General features: G+C 39.7%; 1 protein-coding gene across 1 annotated transcript in view; it reads left to right on the top strand.

The window, feature by feature from the left end:
* Nucleotides 1-342: 342 nt before the first annotated feature.
* The window catches only part of rbks (ribokinase), a gene marked incomplete at its 5' end in the record, with an annotated part of 57,844 nt that continues 35,642 nt past the window's right edge, over nt 343-22,544 (top strand). The window contains 5 exons of the mRNA XM_083908141.1: nt 343-401; nt 10,629-10,761; nt 12,082-12,145; nt 12,529-12,591; nt 14,034-14,198. Of these exons, the coding sequence (XP_083764267.1) occupies nt 343-401; nt 10,629-10,761; nt 12,082-12,145; nt 12,529-12,591; nt 14,034-14,198 (484 nt within the window). The remainder of the gene's footprint in view (nt 402-10,628; nt 10,762-12,081; nt 12,146-12,528; nt 12,592-14,033; nt 14,199-22,544) is intronic.

The raw sequence follows: 22,544 nt of genomic DNA, 5'->3' as shown, positions 1-22,544 counted from the left end.
TGTTGTCGCATTTAAATGCCTCCTATCCTCTTCCACCCCCAGTAAGACTGGAACCTTTCCAACTTAGCCAGCGATGAATGCTCTATTTTTACCTTCTTCCTTGTTTCACTTTAGCTCATGCTAATGTGGGAGATAAATACAACCAAGTGATTTTTTTTTGGAAGCTGTAGGGAAACTAGTTTACATATTTTGCCTGAAATGCCCTGCAACGTTTCCCATGTGATTTTAGATTTAGTCCTGGTTTGTTTGTGAACTGGTTTCACAGAAAGTTGGATAAATGTTGATAAATTAAAGACAATAAAAGACTTGAATGCTCAACTGTGTTTGTTTTTTGCGCAGATCATGACCACAGAAGCTTTTGATGTGATGGTGGTTGGCTCCTGTATGACCGACTTAGTGAGGTAAGTACATTTCATTCTTATTTAACCCTGTCTATTCAATCATTATGGGAGAGTTTTGTCAGTGCTCTGTGTTGGACCATGAATCAAACTTAGATTTTTAGAGGAGGCGTTATATAAAACCTCCAGCTAAATCTGGTTCAGGAAGCCCCTCTGCTTCCTCAGGTGGGCCCAACAGGAAGCAATGGGCAATTGTTCATTACCATATGAGGACATGTACTGTATTTCAGAAATGTAGAGCAGTTAGAGTTAACCTCTGCGTCAAAATGAGACTTGGCACGACATTTCAGTGATACTGGACTGTCTGAGACTGATTTGATTGATATGGTTAATTGATTGTGAAACGTGTAGTAATCTGTGTATATAATCATCTCTATTGTTAATTTCAGTTTGTTCAACTATGAATGGTGGTGTAAACATATCAAGCTAAAAATAACTCATAATTTCAAGTTTTGAATCTGCATTGACCATTTTAAATGGATGGCTTAGGTTTTTGTTTTAGTATGGTTGTATGACGTAGTCAGCATCTGAATGTTGACTGTTGACTGTGCGCTCCCCTGTGCTGAGAAGCAGCAGGAGCGAGGCAGGCACAAGCACATTTTAGCCAATAAACAAAATGCTCCTCTTGTAAAATAAATGTCACTGTAAGTGTTTGCCATCTTAAAAATACATTTGGTGGTTTCACACCTACAGCATTTGGTGTGCACTAAATGTGTTTGGTCCCTTGGTTCGGTTCGTTTGCGTTGGTGTGAATGGTGAGAATTCTTGGTACGATTTCTTGGTACATTAGCGCCTCGGAACCTCAGCGGTGCTGATGCACCCGGTGGATATGGGGGGTTAGTCTGGTTCTGGTGCAGATGATCTTCGCGGTCTGTTTTGGTTTGTTTAGAACTAATAATATGTGAAAGCAAACCATACCCATGTCTGTTTGCTATATTGTAACATTTTTAATAATGAATAGTGAGCGGCCAACAAATGTTTCCAGCCAGATAAGCAGCAAAACATATTCTTATAGGTAAAAAAAATATCTTGTCCTGTGTGAGCTAAGATAAAACATTCTCATCAATTGTCTTTGTTTAAAGATATTATATACATATATATATATATATTATATATTATATTATATTATTTTTAACTGTAACAGCCTTTACTTTCCGTCAGGGGTTTTATTCCGACATACGCGCTTGTGGAAAATATGGCTTAAGGGCTGAAGTGTGTTTTCCATCAAGGCTTGAAATGGACTGTGTTGCTCTGTCTATTCAAGAATAGAGGAAGTGGTCTAATCTTAGATAATGCTCCTGCATTTTCAGCACTCCAGTACTAAAAGCCCAAACTGTTACAAAGAGAACATCTTTGCTCTAATATTGTTTGGCCCAACAGCTTTTATGCCATTAGACAATAATTGTTGGCAGATTTTCAGGTTTCCAATCCTAAAAACATTTAATTGCCACATTTGCAGGAGCTGCCGTTCTAAAATGTTAAAATTTAAGGTCATAAATGAAATCAATGGTCAATGAAATGAATACAGATGTGAATTAGCCACAGTATCGTGGCTTTCAAAGATCTCACTGAAATGTGGAGGCAATGTGTTGTAATTACTCTTATGTCAGTGTCAGTGTTGCATCATGTTTGTACGTGCAAGATTTGTTGAGCCAAGTAGGATGCATTCCCACAAATCGTTAGTCATCAGCTCCAGCACAATGGGTTAACTGAAAACAATATGTCAATGTAATTTACCCTAGCCTTAGTGAGGAATGACACAATCACTAAGTAAATACAAAATACTCTGTTCAAAAGTCTCCATGGGCTCCAGCCAAAATAAAAATGTTTTCTGTCAGTGTAAAAAGACATGATTGTTGGGCTTGTGTTACAGTTTTTCTCAAGGATTTTGAAGAATAGGGGGAAAAAAGTGAGCTCTGAATTAACTAACACAATGTGTTTGTGTTTTTTTTTTCATTCATCTGAAGTAAAGCTGCAATGACTAATCGATTGACCATCTATCTTCAGTGTTGATTGATACTTCACCTGCTTAAATGTGGATATTTTCTGGTTTATATAATTTTCAAACACTGATCAACAGTTTTCCAAAGTGTTCTGGACTAAACAGCTAATAGATTAATGGAGAACATAAACAACAGATTAATCGATTATGATAATAATAGAAAATCCTTTTCCACTATTGAATACAGTTGCTTATTTATCTGCTCTGCACTGGTCAACACCAGAGATAGAGCAATGACTCGGACCAACTTTTGATCATTTACATTTAAATCCACCAGTTGGCTGCTTTAGCACATCCTTCTCGTGATACATGGTTACTGCAAATACTGTGCATTTAATCATCTTATTTTAGTCGGTTTATCTGTTTAAAAAGCAAAAACTTTGTATACATGTAGTAAATCTCTGTTGTTTGATAAGTTCCCACTTATCAAAAACACATGCCTACTCCTACTGTTGCTTTAAAAAAAATCGGGTTTTAGCGCTCATTAGCTATTCAGCCAATTACTTTTTTGCTTTGAAGGGCAGAAGAAGTCAATTATGAATAACAAGCTAACGGGAATTTGGAGTGTGTGTTTGTGTGTGCGACCTTGTCAGGACCAGTAGCCCTCATGGAGACAAAAACATGGTCCAAATGATGCAGAAGCTCATTACTGAGGAAGTGCAGGGCTAATATTTAGGTTAGGGTTGGGCATGAACTGGTTGTGGTTAATGTTAGTGAGAAGGCTTTGCTTAGGCTGTCTAAATGAATGGAAGTGACTGCAGTGTCCTGTGTAAACCCATGTGTGTGTTTGTGCACATGCCTGTAGCAGATTGTGTGACATGCGAGGTAGTCCTCACAACCTTTAATAGCTTTGTGAGACTTGGTTTTAGGGTCCCTCTCCCTCTCTCTCACTCTCACACACACACTCAGGTAGGATCTCAGTCAGTCAGGCTGTACAAAGTTGATTTACAGCTTGTTGTAAATGGTTGTTTAATAATCTACTCTCCTGCACACACAAGAGAAGTAGAATTGTTCCAGCTTTAGATCTCATTCTTAAAGCCAACCAGTGCCCCCTACTGCTGCAGTTTTCTGAGTGTAGACACTTCACAATTGGCTCATGGAACACAGAGTTTCCAAAATTATTGAGCAGATGAAAAATTAAATCAGCACAGGATTATTTTACGTAAAAGTTCAGTAAGTATTTATTTATTATTATTTTTTTTTTATGAGATGCAATTAAGTTAGAATGGTGTCATCATTAACACAACTCATTGTGTTAGTAACAATCACTTAATTGGAAACTAGTCTGCATCAGCTCTAATGAACTCTTTTCAGTTCATCAATTAGTTTTCATTACAATATATGCCTCAGTTATTTTTGGATTATTATTTCTATAGTGTATTATTGTCATAATTACTCTACATTTTTAGATGGAAAAAAAAACATTGTACAGTGTATTCTGTATTTGTGTTATCATTGTTGGTTGCATGTTTGTTATGACTTGCTAGTCTCAAATAGAAAATAGAAAATCAGATTATCGGCTAATTCAAATTATTTAAATAAAACATTAATATATTTTTTTTTGTTTTCACATATTTAAATTTGAATTAACCAAAAACATTTAGTGAATTGACAAAATAATAAGTTCATTAACAGATCCTGAACATCGAGGTTTGTTACACACATAGTCTGAATTGTATCTGCTGCTAAATGTCTCATTTGATGGTGTAAATTAGAAATAAGTAATTTAGTAAATTTGAAAAAATCTATTTCCCTCCTTCTCAAATTACTGGTATTAAGGAAATACAAGCCACATATAAAGCGTCATATTGTTTAATTTCACTATTTTTGTTTTGCAGTAGAATGTTTGTGTATCATGAGAGAATTGACTGTGATTGTGTAAATGGGTCAATGACAAATACAGCTTCTAAAAATTTATTTTTTAAAAGTATTTTCAAAATGGATGTAATACATATTTTTGAGTCCAGAACAATGTGCTTGAACATTTCTCATATGGTTTAACTATTCTAACTGTTTTAACTAATTTTTTAACAGTATCTTTAACTTCACAGCAAAAAAAATCTCTGAAGGTCAGGTTTTAAGCATCCTTAACATCCAATTTTACATTTAAAGACAGGAAAATAATCACACAAATACACAAATTCATATATTCAGTATATTAACCACACACATTACATTTATAAACCATTTGGTCACTTTGAAGTATCATTTATTGGTTTAAATTGGTTGCACCACTTGACAAATATTGGTTGCACCACCTGATCATATTAGTAATGACATGAAATATGCTGAAAAAAATGCATTTTCATTTCAAATAGTAAAATGTGTTTTAGACATCAGTTAAACCTAACCCTAACCCATCAAAAACAATTCACATTACATTAAATCTTTATGATGAGGATCGAGTACAGTCGCATTGAAGTGCAGGGGATCTGGGTAGATGTTAATAAAATGTGGTGACAGACTCTTAAAGAGCAGAGCTCACTTTTCATTGTTTTCAATCCATGTTCTCAATCTTTGTGTAGAAGACACTTAAGCGCTGCAATTAATGGAATTCCAGGATTTAATAGGTGCTGTTCCACAGTGAACTCGTTGTGTTTAGGCCATCGAATTATCAGTGCATCCCTAAATATAACATCTTTATTGACAAGAACAACGTAACCGTAATAATGACATATTTGATGGTGTGACTTGAGTTTCAGTCAGCACATGGACAAGGGAGCGCTCGCCGATTATATGGGGGCGCAGCGGCCTTGATCCCCGGTTTAGAAAAATTTGTGGTGTTTAAAAAAATTTATTTAAAATTTAAAATAAACAACAACAACTCTTAGCCTGGTGGAAGTAACAGAGGCAGCCCACCAGGCTTATAATGCACTGGGGGAAACCCTGTAATAATAATAATAACTGTTGTAAAACTTTCCAGCAGTTGAAACTATATGTGCTAGATGTTATGACTAAGTAATCAACGAACAGTTGTCAGCTGGATGTTAATACTTAACCTGTGTCATTATTTTGATAGTGATAGTGGCATCTAAAATGTACAAATTATCATGCAAAATGATTTAAAGTGTGAAATATCTTTCCATTAAAAACTAATAAACATTCTAGAAAAGTTAAAACTATTGATATTAGGGAAAAAACATTATTCAAAAGACTTCAAACATAAAATTATGCCCAAGTATTTTATTTTGAGTTTATCATTATTAAAATAACATTTTTAATAGTTTTCTTAGTCTGCTCACTTGCTCGGACAGCTGCATCACCTGATATCTTAGGGGTTTGAGAATTCAAAACATAAAAAATAATATAATTATTTGAATTTACTGTGGACTTGGACACAAACATATGCACGTCATGTCATTGACCCAAATATGTAAATATAATAAAATCATCAAATGTTATGAAAATCATATGAAAACCACAGATAGACAGTATAATGCAAGATCACCTGAAATGATGGCAAAACCATCTAGTTTCATGCATGACCATCTGAAGGAATAAATCCATAAAAATGTCAAATTCATAAAAAGAACATGTTTAAATGCCAAATATGTTTTTTATGTTTTTAACTGCAAAGTGTGCAGTGATATAGTGTATATTGCTAAAAGTGCACAATACAGTAATCACATCTAAATTCAAACTAATCATTGCTGTTGCAGACAAAAGAGACTTTACACTCTGTCTGCATGTGATGATCAGGATAATATATTCCGGGTCTTCCTCAGGGAGTAGAGGTGCAAGGGCGAAAGCTGACTGACTCTTATCATTTTGCTGACCTCTTTAACAAACTGGCAAAGCCATATTGGCTACATTGATGTTTACAACCATTTGCCACCATACAGATGGACAGAATGACTGTATATGCTGCTCTTTGTTAAAGCTGCAGTTGGGACAGCTGGAAACAGGTTTGTGTGTGTGTTAGAAAACAGAAAGAAGCGTCCACTAAAAGTTTTACAAGTAAATTCAACTGCTGAGTTAGTTGTGAGTTTCTTTGGAGCTTTGCTCACAGAGACTTTCATGGATAAGGAAAGTGTTATAAAATCATCATGTGTCTCATTTTGCAAGTTGTAAGTTCACTTTGGAACCGGAATAACAAGCTCCTTCTGAAACTTTTCATGGACAAACTTGTTTTTGTCCATGTCTACTTCCCTAGCTGAGGAATGGCTTTAATGGAGACGGGAGGTGAGGGAAATGAGAGCGAGCCTGAAAGCAAACATTTCACGTCACTGAACACCTGCTTTGGCCTTTTGGTTCCGTGGGAGAAAATGCACCGAGGTTACACTTTAGCACATAACTGCCCTGTTTGTTTGGTGCACTCACCACAGACAACAATAGCCAAGTGTCTCTCTGGGAATGAAGAAACGTGGGTGGGTTTATTTAAGAATTTGGAAATCTGTTTATCTTACCTGCCAGTCATCCGGCCTCAGGTGGCTCTTAGCCAAATGTGGAGTCATTAAGTTAAAAGCGGATGTTGATGACAGTGTTTCTATGACGGACAAAGGTTGTGCTCATCAGTTGATGTCTTATGAATGTGTTAAAATACTGAGCTATAGGCCTCAGTGAAACACTTAATTTAATATATATGTTGATGGTCTGAAAGTAGAAAGACACACAATGGTGCTTGACATGCTAACAACTAGTCTCAAGCCAAAGCTGCTTTGGTTTCTGACGACTAATATGATCAAGCTTAAATTGGGCATGTCCCCACCCAGCATAGTTGGGGCAGACACACTTCATACATGAAATGTAATTACTGCTTGATACTGGGGCAAGAACAAGAGTCAATTTCAATTTCAATCGCACAGTAATTACCTGTGAATGGAAATGTACTGACTAATCTAAAGTGTTTGCTCATCGGACCATAAAGGTTTCTGATATCCCGCAACAATTAATTGAATGATATGAAACTTTCATGTCAATATTAACCTGACCATAATACTGGAATTGCACATTAAGTATAATTGTATCAATTAGCCTTTAAAGGTCCCATATTTCTCCAAGTTAACCGAGTTCCCTGGTGTCCTAATGAACATGTCTGTGACATGCTTTGGTCAAAATACCATAAGGATGAAGCACCACAGCAGTTCAATTACCCTGCCAAAATAGCCCTGTTCAGAACGCTTGGTTTAGTAGTATCTCTTTAAATCTCGAAACTTGGGGACAGGAAATGACCAGCCACAGAGGCTACTGGGAGCTAACAGCAGTTAGCATTTGGAATAGTGATCATTTGCAGGCTCTACCAAGGCACATTGCCGTCATATATAACATGTATCCACTGGACAGATGAATCCTCTGAGGCTGGAAGTTTGTGTAGGACTCTGTGCTGCACTGTGGAACCAAGAATAGAACTTTTCATGGACTTCTGGTCTTTCGGATGTCGTTGCATTCGTCAGCACTCTCTGGCGCTGTACATAAAAAACTTGTGTTTTATGGACAAAGCGGGGCTCCATGAGACATCCATTCCAGGAATTTTGCGCACTGTGACGTCCCAATGAGTGCAGAAGTCAACACCACGTGTTTTATCTCCCATATTATGAAAAAATCAAAAAGTTGATTTTGCATAATATGGGACCTTTAAAATGACTCTAAAATAGACAAAAATCACTTTTACATGACATAATTTTATTAGAAATGTGAAAAACATTAAATGTTAATATATTAAATGTAAATATTACCGATATTTCCCATTCATGACTTTCTCGACAAAGGAATTTACTCACTTTATAACTAATTTCGAGTGAATTTTATCACAAAACTCAGCTGGCAAAACATAGTGCCCTAAAATTTGATTAATTTTGTAGTGAACGCACAACATTTCCCACCAACAGTCACACAGGGGTGACACAGGTGGGAATAATTTAGTTATACAGCTGTGTGTGTATGTGTGTGCATGCGTGCATGTGTGTCTTCGACCTTTGTTCCGTTTCCTTCTGACCACATTTTATCCTGACTGACCCTACATCCTGTTTTAGCTTTGGGCATTTTTGTGTTTTCACACGCCGGTGCAAAAACAACAGCATTTATAACAACCTCCAGTGTTTTGCCACCAGCGTCTCAGTTACTGGAAATCCTGGGAGTGAGTGAACTTACTGTAACAGCACACCTGACACACACAGACTGTCACACACACACACTTAGACTGTCACACACACACACACACACACACACACGGGCATAAAGAAGCATCAACAGGGTGAAAAACAAGTTTATGACAACACTTTGCCATCCGCAAAACCCCGACGGCCCTGGGTAATGCTGATGCAGGGCCAAACCACAGTGTCTCGATGTACGGTATGAAGCTGTCTGCATTCACCCCCAACCCCCACTCCCCCCGTGTTACTCACCACACAGCCTGACTCCGTGATTGGAGGAATCAGGGAGCAGACAGCACCTCCTGAGGGTACCCACCTGTGGGATATCAACCTTGAGGGGAGGGGCAGGACTTTACCTAACCCTGATGAGTCAGACGTTAATGTTGTTCTCTTGTGGCCAGTGTCAAGTTGAGACATCTGTGGGTTTTGCTGGTTGCATCATTGTGCAAATTTGGAGGCAATTTATGGGTTTATCTCACTAAATGTTTGTTTAAAATCTACTTCTTAAGAGTTTTAAGTGATGACAAGCTACCACAGTTTCATATCTGATATCACAGCATCCTTTAAGATGTCTTAAACTAATAAGCACTTAACAACCCATCAGTGCTGATGTATTTACTACATAGCTATAACCAGCCATTTCAAAAACATAATGCCCCAATTCTGTAACATGTTCTATGCCCAAAAAGAAGTTATGAAGAAATGAATAGTTGCAATGATAATGCTGCACTTAATTGCAAGCACTGTACCTTTCTCAGCGTGTACAGGTACATTTTTGTCACTAGGGGTGCAGAGATGTTTCTTTAGAGGTACAAACAAGCAGGTAGAAATTTTAAAGGTACAGTGCTTGTACCCTGATAGGATAGAACTGGAGCGACAAAGCATTTGTACCTTTTTAGGTACAGTCTGGTACTGTGATTTCTTATTGTGTATAGAGCGCTGGTAGCTGATGTCACACAATCCCATCATGCAGCACTCTGAACCAAAACAACTCCATCTTGGCAGGAAGCCGCACTGATCAAATCTGCTGGAGCTTTTCCTGCCAACATGGCAGAGTAAACAAACTGAGACACGTGACATCCGGAGTAGTTAGCGAACGATCGAGTGTGCGCACCGGCCGGCTATTGACAAAAGATCGTAAAATAAAAATAAATGTTACGCAACAATGTTGTCAGTAATCCATAATGTGGGTCTAAACTAAGATAATACAATGGTTTTCATAATTTTAATATCTCTATTAACAAAGAAAATACTTAATTTGTATTGTACTCGCTTCGCTGCTTTCGACGCCATCTTTCTTATGTGAAAACACACAATTCATTCTGGGTAGCCCTTGCTCCCAAGGGTGGTGTTGGAAAATCTCAATATTGAGGGTGATACAGCCCTTAAACTTGCCCCTCAACTTAATTTTTCTGAGAATCGGAACAGCACTTGCACGCGGGAGCGCGCATTTTTGAGATTGAGGGTTAAGATTGAGGGTTAAGCAAGGAATTGGAATTCACCCATACTTTGCAACATTGTGTGCTATTGAGTTAGTGATTGAGAAAGAAATGTTAAATGAACTGAGTGAGAAGTGGGCTTATGTTTCCATTCAACCATTCTTTTGCAACCACTGGAGTCACTCCCTGGTGGCTATTCACTATATTTTCACTTCTGAATTGGCATTCTCTGGAGAAGGGGAGGACTATGTCCACTTTTTAAATACATTTTTCGATCTCTCTTTAAGAGTGCTGATGAAGTTTGACTCTGTTTTCTTGTTCTTGAGGGGAAAAACAATGAAGGAGAAAAGTTATCCCTGCCCAATGCACAATTGACAGATTTGTGTTAACCTCTCAGTGGAAGACCTTTATAAGACCAAAAGATGTAATGCTCTACAGACTATATGTTTTTGCACATTTCGCAGTGATAAATAGCTTAACCAGGGAGGGATTTGGCACTGAAGGGTTATCTTAACATTTTGGCATCCCTTCTTCCTCCTTTGTGTCAATGTAGAACACTCACATTGCCAAAATAGAAGCAGTTTTCAAAGTTCGAAGGAGTTTGAAGGACACAGTGTTGAAACTTTAGCTACAGTTTGAAGTTTAGATTAATAAATGTGAACTAAAATGAAATGGTCATTGGTTTTTTTTCCCCCAGCCAGGCACCAAGGCTACCGAAAGCAGGAGAAACCATCCATGGTCACAAGTTCTTCATTGGTTTTGGAGGAAAGGGGGCCAACCAGTGCGTCCAGTCTGCTAAGCTTGGGGCCAAGACTGCTATGGTCTGCAAGGTATGACAGCACAGTCAGGTTTGCTGCTAATGCACAGGACTTTTAAAAACAAGTCTATTTGAAGTTGTACTAAATTGAGTTTCGGACTACACACCCAAAAAATCTCAAACTGGTCCCGGTGCTCTGTGTACATCCCAGAGTTCTCACCAACGGCCCTTGACCCAGAAAAAAAACAATAGGGGCCAGTACACAGAAGAACATGACAGCAGTGAGAAATCCAAACACATTACACCACTTTTTAATTAAATATTTTGCAGTTAATAGATAGAAGAAAGATGGCACTTGATATCGTACCAACTAGCTGGATATGGACGAAAATGGTGACATCTTGCACAATTTTATTTAGTAAAATTTACTAAATAAAGTTGTGCAATATGTCGATCCCCAGTCTAATTAAATAACATACTCCACCTCGCGTAAGTGCGTGTCTATCAAATAATATTTCTTGTCCAACTTTTGGCTTCTTCAGGTCTTAGTCAGACATGAGCTACAATAGTCCACTAACAAGTTCGGTGAAACCTTAAAGTTCGTTCACATCTCGATGCCTCGTTTTGTCTTGATCAATACTATACAGTATGAATACGCCCACCCACGCTTGTACGCCTTCAAAAAAGGCTATTCCCATACCATGCAACTCAGTGTCTCCAATCACTGCGCTCAGTGTGGCTTTTCACCCTGTGCGCTAAAGCACCAAAGCCCCACCTCTGTCAGAATAAAGCGGTCCGATCGATAGCAACCCAGTGCGGGAGGAGTTCTCCGGGAATGGGGAAGACCCAAAAATAGACAACCCGGTCTTGTCAAAAACATCCAAGACAGAATGCTGCTCTTCAAAGAGAACGGGGCCATGAAGCCAATACCAGTCCAACTAACAATCAACAAGCAAGAAGTGCCCGCATTTTGGCATGTTTTTTGAAAAGCGTGGGTTCGAAGTAGGCGCCTCGGGGCAAGGTGGGGACCCCTTCCACAACCCGAAGTAGTTACAGATGTGGACATCCCAGTGCGGATCAGGGGAAGAGTGAAAGGAGGGAAAGAAAATGATAGCGAGGTTGGCATGAGGGGGCGTAAAGGCGGGGTTATCGTGTCTTCAAGGCTTGGCGCAGCTGGTCGTGTGTTTACGTACGTGTGTGCGTTTGTTGAAATTGTGTGTTCGTCTTTGCACATTTTTGGCGGCGGCATCGTGCCAGTATTCTGGCAGGGCACAGGAAAATCAAACCCAACTGAGATTTGAGTATAGCACTTTTCAAAAGTTGCCGCTAACCAAGTCTGACCCCGCTTGACACTCCCTTTTTTAAAATCGTTTTGCCTTCCATCTTTTTCTAGGTCGGAAAAGATCTCTTTGGAGACAATTACATCCAGAATTTCAAGGACAACGGTGTGCACACAGGTAAGATGGAGTTTCTGGTTGCCCTTCATGCCTCATTGGTTCTCTTTGCAATGGTGCATTGCAGAAAGTTCACATTCAGAGCAAGGTTTTATTGTTGTTGTTTTTAGTCTGCATTTTGCTCATTCTTTCTCAGTAATTCTGGGCTTTTTCTTACACTGGAAAGTGTGTCTGTTGTTGTAGCCACTGATTGTTAAATTATTTCAATTATTATCAATGTTCTTTTCAAAAGTTGTTGTCACTGTTCATGCTAAAGATATTTGTCTCATTGTTGCCAAACAGTCGTAACCTGAACTACAGAAGAACTCTGAAGAATCCACTCAAGAATTTTAGGCTTCTTGCTTTGAAGTCTGTTTTGTACCATTCAATGTTTTCTTCTGTCTCAGGCTTTGTTGGCCAGGCCACTGATGCAGCCACAGGAGTCGCCTCCATAATTGTGAACGATGCAGGTAAATGCTTTTGCTTCCATGTGTTTGAGTCGTAGAATGGCTTTTTAGATATGCTTAAACAAAATTTTCCGATATAGGGAATAAAAAGAGATCGGCACTGACCACTTCACATGTGGACTCAGGGTAAAAGTTCTTTGTTGTCACATTTCTCGGAATTGTGTACTTTATTTTATTTGAAGGGGACATATACAAAATCAACTTTTTAATCATTTAAATCACACTCTGGAGGCCCTAAAAAGGTGACTCACTCATGTTTTTGTGGCCCTCCTCAGTCTAAAGGCCACATTATACTTCTCCGACTGCGTAATGCGTTATCCGACTGCGTAACCACAGAAACCCCTCGAGCCTTCATACTTCTGAGTCGTGGTGCCGTATCCGCACTGCAATTTCCCGCCAGATCAGTAGGGGTCGCTACGCAAGGTTGTTGTGCTTTTGGCTACAGTGAGTAATGGCGTCCGAGAGGGAAAGACTGTTGTTGTTGAAACAATGGCCGTTTCTCACTTTTCTGTGTCACGGAACGCAGTTTTATGATAATTTGAGGTGAGAAATTGGCCATTCAGAGTCTAAACATGTGCTGTGTGTGTTAAGATATGACGTATTTATATGTTGGCAATGACGTTGTCGGCGGTGATCAGCTCCGCCTCTGTGGACGCTCAGTGCGCACTGTGAGCCGCAGAGCAGCTTAGCTCGGCCTGTCCTGAGGACCAATCGCAGCTCTTGCCGTCTCCGTTGTCCCTTGACGGAGTACCGGACACTTAAAACATATTTTGTGCAGTGGTAGACGACGCAGAAGGCTCTGCGTAACCTACGCAGAGCACTTTACGCAGGAGTATAAATTGGGCTTAAGTACAGGACATAAAACACACAACGTTGACTTCCGCACCCAAATTACCAGGGCAGGCACAGCAGAGAAAGGGGGAGGTAACCTTTCCCCTTATGACCGCATAAGTAGACATCTCAACTCAAAGGTGGAGCAGATTACACAGAGCTTGCTTTAGACATATTGCCATTTCTAGCCACTGGGAGATTATAGGCAGGCTAGGGGAACTCATATGTTCAAAAACCTCTGAAAGTGAAATTTTCCTGCCATGGGACCTTTAAAGTCGAAAGTCAGGTCGACAAGTCGTTTGATGACATCATCACATTGACACAGTGGAGGAACACAGCTGTACAATGAGCTACGATGAGCGACTTTTATTAAAGTTCTCTGTCTACTAAGTCTTACTATATATAGTAAAGTTTACTTTCAAAACATTTTTTTTAACATATTTACAGTCTTGGTCCTTATCTTCTTGTCATATTATAAAAAAAAGTTCTACTCAACCCATACACAAAAAAAATCTACTGCAGCATTTCCACCGACCGAGCAACCCTAAATAATGTCACCAATTTGTTTGACATAATAATTTAATCCTAATTATGAATTATTATTTTCTGGGCAGGTGAGAATGTCATTGTGATCGTAGCTGGTGCCAACATGCTGCTGGGTAGTGAGGACCTGCAGAAAGCTCTACCTGCCATCAGTCTTGCGAAAGTGCTCGTGTGTCAACTGGAAATCAGTCCACAGACGTCTCTGCTAGCACTACGCATGGCTCAGGAAAACAAAGGTTAGTGAGTGTCTCTCCACTTTGTTGTGTCATGTGTGCATCATGTGTTTCCACTGTGCATCATATCAACCTCTCGTCTGCTCTTGAAAGGCTCCATCAGCCTTTTATTTGACATGTATAAGTGCTGGGTGGTATACCAGTTTGTGACAAATGGAACATGGCACAGCAATACACTGTTTGATGTGGGATGCTTTTCAGTGCTGCATCACAAATGCTAAGGACTTAGCTGAAGAAGTGACCGTAGTGGTGATTGCAAAAAAATATCAATTTACTCCAACTTAGCAGAAAACATGTGTACCAAGAATGTATGTCATTACGTTCAACTACACCGCTCCCTCTCTCGCTCATCCACTCGCTCAATACAAGCACACTTGACCACTTTCTCAATACGAATACATACACACACTCCACTCCACTGCTCCCTCTCTTGCTCGACCACTCTACCGTTGCATGTATGTATGAAGCTGTTTACATTTCGCGAAATGCTGTGATATACATTATACAATGATATACATACCATCAAAACAGCTAGACCCTGTTTTATTAGTATCAAGGACAGTGTACTGAAAACTTGAATCTCAGTAAAGGCAAAGAGAAAGAAGTTTTGTGCCAGATTTAGCTACTATCTTTGGAAAATATGTATTAGTTGAATCTAATTATAGTCCCTTTGGTAAACCCAGTGAATTACTACAGTCACTTTCACTTTTCAATGACTCTGAGCACTCAGTGTTAAGTGACCAGTCAGAGGGAGGAAATGTCAGCTACTGTCTTCGCCTCCCAAGTATCAAATTTCTACTTTTGTCATATGAGCATGAGCAGCCTCGTGTGTGTGTTTGTGTGTGTGTGTGTGTGTGTGTGTGTGTGTGTGTGTGTGTGTGTGTGTGTGTGTGTGTGTGTGTGTGTGTGTGTGTGTGTGTGTGTGTGTGTGTGTGTGTGTGTGTGTGTGTGTGTGTGTGTGTGTGTGTGTGTGGTTTTCCTCACCTATAACTGTTTTAAGTGCATACATTTTGAGAGAAAATAAACACCATATAAAACCCTTCTCCACCTGGACATGTATTGACACTTAACACGTCATTGCTCCTATCCTGACAATCCTTTTAAACCTTTAGGCCTCTTCGCTATTACACAAACCCTCAATAGTGTCATAAAATGTAGTTTTCTTTAAGTTTTAATCATGAAAGTCCTGTACAACAGTTTGACAGTGATAGGGGGATTTAAATTTAACAGGAACACATTGTGGCATTTAAGTGATATAATATTCAAACTAAAACTTTTGTTTAGAAAGCCTTATCGTATGGCGGCTTTTTTGGTGGCTGTAAAGTTTGGTCCATAAGGGAGAACAGACGCTGTGATCAGTATTGTCGGAGATATATGCAATAATATATGCATAGAAACTTCTCAAGCCACTTCTGCTATATAATCCACTTCTATGCTGGCCATCTGCATGCTCAGTGTGTTCCAAACTCTCATGGTTTTGCCAAAAATATCTCTGAATCCTCATGAGCGAGGACATTGAACCTGCTCCTATTTCTGCTATTTGAGTGTTTTTTTTTGGTTTTTTTAATGACATAAATGCACAGCTGAAAGCTGTACAGTATTGAATATTAATTTAACTGATTTTTATTTTTACAATATGTCCATCATTCTGTGTGTTTTGATAACGTCATTATTGTGCATTCCTTTGTATCATGATCGCATGAGTGCCTGGCAACTATTAAGTAAGGTGTTCGTAAGTATTTAGACTTACAAACATAACGTAACATCAAACATTAAAGGGATAGTTCAGGTTGGTTGGAGCAATGAAGAACTGACACATGTAGTCAGCTCTGCCTCTGTTGTTCGAGCTCCCTGCACCAAGAACCTGAGTCTGCCGATGGCTGAAAACATGGCTGCCGACAGGGACACAAGGAAAATCTGATTTTAAACACTTAAACGAATAGCTCACCTAATTAAACTTTTAAAGGTCCCGTATTATGCAAAATCAACTTTTTATAATAATAAAAAAACATAATTATTCATTTAAATCTTTATATTTAGGACTCTGGAGGCCCTATGAGTTGACAAAGTGTGTAAAAAAATGACTCACTCATGTTTTTGTGGCCCTCCTCAGTCTAAGTACAGGGAATGAAACACGCAACGTTGACTTCCCCACTCATTGGGACATCACAATGCGCTAAATTTCTGTATTTGTTGTCTCCTTAAGCTCCGCTTTGTCTTTAAAACGCGCAAGAGTGCAGGCGAGGGCAATGGTATCCTAAAACCGGATGTCTGCAAAAAGTTTGATTCTTGGTTCCACAGTGCAGCACAGAGTTCTACACAAACTTCCAGCCTCAGAGGATTTATCTATCCAGTGGATACATGTTATATATGACAGCAATGTGCCTGCTAGAGCCTGCAAATGATCACTTTTCCAAATGCTAATTGTGAGCTCATGGTTTCTATGGTAGAGTTTATAATGTGTACTGCTCTTTAACTACATTTACTGGGTGAGTTGTAAATGTTGAGTGTCTCCTCTGCTCTTGTTCTAGAGTATGTTGACGACATTCTTTCTGTTGCCACAGATACAGATTTGAGATGAAACATTGGTTTATCCAATTTGTTTTCACCTTTGTGGTGATTAAGTCAAGAGTTAGTAAAGACGCTCTTAACTTAATCACCAATCTGGCAAAATTACAAAGAAGAAGTGTGAGTCTTTCAGAATCTACCAATTCAATTTAGATTTCTGAGGCCAGGATTTGATTAAAAACATAATTGTCTGTTTCAAAATGATTTCCATTTCATGATCATTCCGAATAACTTGCATAGAGCTACTAATTTGAGGGTCTGATATGTGCTCAGAAAAGTTATGTTCTAATGAAGTCAGAGTACAGTGTTTGCAAGATTAGGTAGTTTGTTTTGGGGTTTTTTGGGGAAGCCAATGTGAACACAAGCAAATCCAAGGAACTTTGTGTGACACACTGTGGTTCAATTGTAATATAATATATTACAATTGATGCTTCATTTTGTAAGCCTGCTTCATTTGTAGGGTGTAGGCCGTAAATGAAGCAGGCTCTGCCAATCAAACTGAACCAGTGTTTAAAAGATAATAATAATAATAATTGGGGATGTTTAGAATCGATTTAGAATCTTTGAGGATCAGAATCACGTGTTTTACATGAACTGACACAGATCTCTTTTTGACACCTCTATTACATAGACTCATGTGGTTTTATTGCAACCTGCAGAGAATTTAACTACTTTACACTTTACATTTCCTGTTATCAAGTTAAGTGTGAGTTTGCGTTTCTGTATCTCTCTCCCTGCTGCTCATATTCTACTTCAAGCACCATATCCCAAATACAAATATCTAAAAGCCAATAAAAATCTTTGTCCTGTTTTCAACCACTATGTGCCCTCTGTCCTTTCTTTTTTTGATAACCAGGTTACTGAGCTAATCGTCTTTAACAGCACTCTATTATTAGAAGCCCTCTGCGTCATTCAAGACGTCTGGGGAGCCTCGCGTCCGTGTCATCAGGGTGGTAAATGCTCGCTGCACGCTGCCAGAATGAAAAAGTCGCAGCCATAGCCCTATTGCAGATGGGATACCCAGATGGCCTCACCGAGCGCCACCCCCCCATCCACACTGTGTCGATCATACCAAGAGATCGGGCTTGGTTGTGATGCCAGGAGAGAGGCAAGGCATATGAAGACGTGGGGAAGATAACGCCACCTTCACATTGCTGCATCAAAGCATTGCATGAATTGAGCTCTTCAGAGAAAATGGGTGTTAATCGGTTTGTCTGCAAAAGATTTAATGACGCGCGGGTGAAGCGCCACTCACATTACGCAAAATCACCAGCAAGCCACACGTACTGAGGATGCCAGTGCTCAGAGACACTTGTCAGAATCCAGAGAGTGTATCCTCGTACCTTTTAATTATTTCCGAAGAAAACATGTATATGTAATGTGTTGTTATGCTGTTTGATGTAGAGAAGCTGAAGAAATAGATTATATGGAATTTCAGGGAGTAATGGAGTTTTCACTCCTTATTCCATCTTTTCCTCATCTTCCTCCCCCTCTTCCTTGTCTGAGCAAGAAGCCACTTCTCACCAGATGCAATTAGAGCCTCTTAAAGCCCTTTCACATACTCACTGATGACTCATTTGTTTTATGTGTGAGAGTGGTGTGTGTGTGTGTGTGTGTGTGTGTGTGTGTGTGTGTGTGTGTGTGTGTGTGTGTGTGTGTGTGTGTGTGCGTGCGTGCGTGCGTGTGTGTGTGTGGTGACAGTGTACTTGTGTTTGCTGCCTCTTTGGGACCTTTTATGGCTTAAACACTGACATTGTCAGGACCAGTAGTCCTCATGGAGACAAAGACGTGGTCCTAATGAGGCAGAACCTCATTTCTGAGGTACTGGTTAAGTTTAGGGATAAGATTTTGATTGTGGTAAAGGTCAGCCCATCCAAATGAATGGAGTGGTAGTTCTTAAAAAGTAGGTACGCAAACGTGTGTTTAACTGTGTGTGTGTGTGTGAGTGATCGCTGTTTCACTCTTTGTCCCGTCTTCCGCTGTTTCCATACATCTTTCCTCCATCTGCTGCTGTTGTACTTTGAGGATTGTCCTGGCTGCGTCCAGTGGAGTTTGAATCTCGGCACTGAAAAAGTCCAGAGTCATGACACGCACTCGCACAAGTGTGTGAACTCAGCCAGACGTCTCAGTGTGCACACACGCCATTATTACCACATCTGTCCCAGCCGATGTGAGGATGTGTGTTTGTGTATGAGAGTGTTGAGTTTTAGAGGTGTCACTTAACACCTGGACAGCAAAACAAAGCCTGTGACGTCCACAGAAGCTCCCTGCATCATAGGGACAGATTCCTTCTGTATTAGAGATTTAACACAAGCTGCTCTTGTGTGCATATTGATGAGTCTCACCTCAGCGCTCTTATTGCACATTTACTTCATGAGCACAGTTTGCTCCCATTTAACATCAGCGCTGCAAATGCACCCTGGATTGCTGTTTTGCATTTATTCAAATGGTGGTGAACATTGCATTTTTGCAAAAACAAAAACATTTACACGTATCATGTCACCACTTTGTTGTTCTCAATTATTCAAAGCAAAATTATCACCCAGACATGGAGGGGTCAGTGATGGTGTGAAATAATAGCAGGACCAGTTTGGTAATGGCTAACAGAAGACTCAGACACCACACAAAGAGGGTTGAGGCAATATTGAGCTTACTGAGGCCAAAGATGGTGGTTACACAGACACTAAGTCATGAGAGGTTCGGTTCATAAAACAGAGAAGGACATACACCAGGAAATTATGATACCAAGTGCTAGATCCATACTTTCTGAAATTCAAGACACACTGGCTTAATGGCCAACAGCGCCTTAAAGTAACACAATGTAGGATTTGCACGACAGCTGGTTAACGGCATTGTCTGTTACAACTGTCGTAAAGTCACGGAAAAGCGTAGGTTAAGTTTACACAATGCTGATTAAACCTATCAGCTCCATAGGATAGCAGTGTTTAGATCATCCCTATGCTGCACCCAGGAAGTGAGATCACTGCAGGAAGGTTGGTGTGTGGCCTGAAAACACAAAGAAGTGTCCATGACAATGTTCAGTCATGAATTGTTCAGCAGTGTGACAGGATAAATACTTCTTGTCCCCATCCGGCCCTGCGCTGCTGCTGCTGCTGTATACACACAAACGCTCCCTCAGTTCTGAGAGTAGTGTTTGACAGGGCCCGTTTCTAGTGAAGGATGCAGCATACAAAATGATAAAACAAAAAAAATTGAAGCAGAATATTAACATCAACAACAAAAACAAAAATCACCAGCTTTAAACTCAACACTCGCACATAATTTTATCCGAGTGAGAGTTGACATTATGAGTTGGAAACATGACAGCTTCCTCGTATGCTCAGTGTGTTACATACAGCAGACAGAGTCTATTTGAAGAAGGAGATGGGAGAAGCAAATCATGATTTACACTAGCCCATACTGTACTTGGTGCTTTTGTGCTTTGCCTTAACCACAAGTTACTTAGTTACTCACTGTGCCTAAACCTAATTACATTCATATCAAGGAAATGGTTATCATCAACCTCCATTTTCTCAAAACAATCACAAAGCGGTACCACATTAAAATGCATGTTGGTACACAAAGTTGACCTCACATGTATCTGTAGTGAGATGAAAAGGTCATAGGTCAGACTGATCACTTACATATCTGCGACAAATATAAATAGGGTTATTGACACTAATCTGAGTAAAGCAACGGCATTAGTCAGCCTTTCCCCATGATTCAGTAATATGTGACACACAGTATATGCCACTGAATTACTCCACATATGTTTTGTCAGTTTCTCCATTTCACAGCATAATCAGGAACAGGGTTGAAATGTGTCCCATCAATGTGCTCGTTGTTGTCATGTTTGACATTCATGCTCAACTAAACTTTTGGATGAAAACTAAAATATGTAAACTTGGATTAATCTGGCGATTCATTAAATCATGTTTATTAGGGTCACCTAATGTCTAATCTAAACTGTATATCAGATGAAGTGTATGCCTATTACAGTAAGAATGTGTTTGCTGCTCTCTGTGACCATAACTGAAGTTCGTTTTGCTTTGAAAACAACTCCCACCAAATGTGGCCTCATACATACTGAACATTTTCGCACACTCCATACCTGGCTGAACAAATCTCACAACAAAACCCCACCCCCTCAAATCTGTTTTTAAAGTAAACGTAATCTACATGACAACATAAACATAATAACCAGAGGGCTGACGGAAGGTTCAGGTGGAAAGACCGAGAAGGCACTTGTCTCAGAAAATAACATGATTGCAACTGGGGAGGAATCCAGTGAACCCACAAAATGTGGGAGAGACTGTTAAAAAGTGTCAGATTATGATGGCACGACCTTGTCTCATGTGGGTATACATAGTTATCCAGTGTGTGTGTGTGTCTTAATTTCAATTTTTGTGTGATAATTTCCATTTTCAAATATCCAACTCAAAGCGCCAGGTGGCCAAAGCCCTGCACAAACCCACACAGCTGCGCTCTTGTGTGCCCACGCAAACACACACACACACACACACACACACACTTTTACACCACAGACTTTGATGTCTCACACACTGAACATATATTTCACACACATACACGCATCCATGAGGCTTTAAATTGTACACAGAGATATCTGAATTATCTGCACACAGACACATAAATCATTGTATGAGATGCGTTAATGCTCTATGCTCATGAATATACAAAGAGAGACAGCGACGTACAACAGTATACAATCACAAAAGCCCTGGAATTAAAGCTCCACTGTGGTGGTTATGTCTGCAAAAACTGCCAGCGTTGCAGCAACAATGAGAGTTGTAAAACAGCAACAATCTGCAAAAGTCACATTCTGTGGCTTTAAATATGAAGGAATGAACCCTCATAACAAGCCATTGGAAATAAAAGCAGACATTAGCTGAGCGTCCGAGGGACAGAGACACTGCGAAAACGTGTCCTCTCCTGCTGCAACGTTGCCTCTCACACACAGACGTGCAGAGAGGCTGTCTGAACAAGCCAGGACTATAAGGATTAGGAAACTTTTTTTGTGAGTGCTTGTCAAGCAGTGATATCAGACTTTCTCCTTTAGATCTAGATCCATATTCTAACTATTCACTGCCACCTTGTCTTCTTGCTTTACTAGCGTAGCTCCAGAGAGATGGAGGTTAATTGAAGGACCCTTAAATGATGGACACGGTGGAAGACAAGAGTTTAAAAATTGGAAGAAGGACGGAACAGGCACAGTTTTCTGTCGTCCATTTTGTTTATTATGTTTAGGCTACTTGGGGAGTAGTCTATAACTATAGAAATCCATGTGGAAGGTGTTGTGGAAATTCTCTGTTACTGCTGATGATGATGAACAATGAAATAGAGGTTTTATTTTCTTTGCAAAGAAAAGGTCAATCTGCACACAAGTGTTCGTAGCTGAAGAAAGACCCTGAGCATAGTGAGCCCGAAACATTTATACCTGAGGAACATCCCTTTCAGATCTCTTTGTCTGGGAAGGGGTCTGCCCCTCCAGGTCGTGCTTTCACACCCCTTTGTCTACGGCAGGAATCGGGGGCCGACTCCCCACCGAGGTATGCTGCAGATGTTGTAGTTGGGTGCGAGTTGGGTCTAGAAATCCTAAGTTGAATATACATAAGGACCTAATATCTTGTGTTAGGAAAAGGGTGTTGCACAGTTGTAGCTCTGAGACAAAGAAATTGTGTTTACCATTAAAAAGATAAGACAACTAGACGTGTCAATATGGACACAGGCATGTTGAATCGCTTGCAATACATAATGTGAACA

Source organism: Microchirus variegatus, assembly GCF_963457635.1.
Source record: "Microchirus variegatus genome assembly, chromosome: 21".
In the NCBI taxonomy this organism is placed as follows: domain Eukaryota; kingdom Metazoa; phylum Chordata; class Actinopteri; order Pleuronectiformes; family Soleidae; genus Microchirus; species Microchirus variegatus.
Note: the sequence above shows the minus strand (reverse complement) of the source record. Positions and strands in the feature narration are given on the sequence as shown.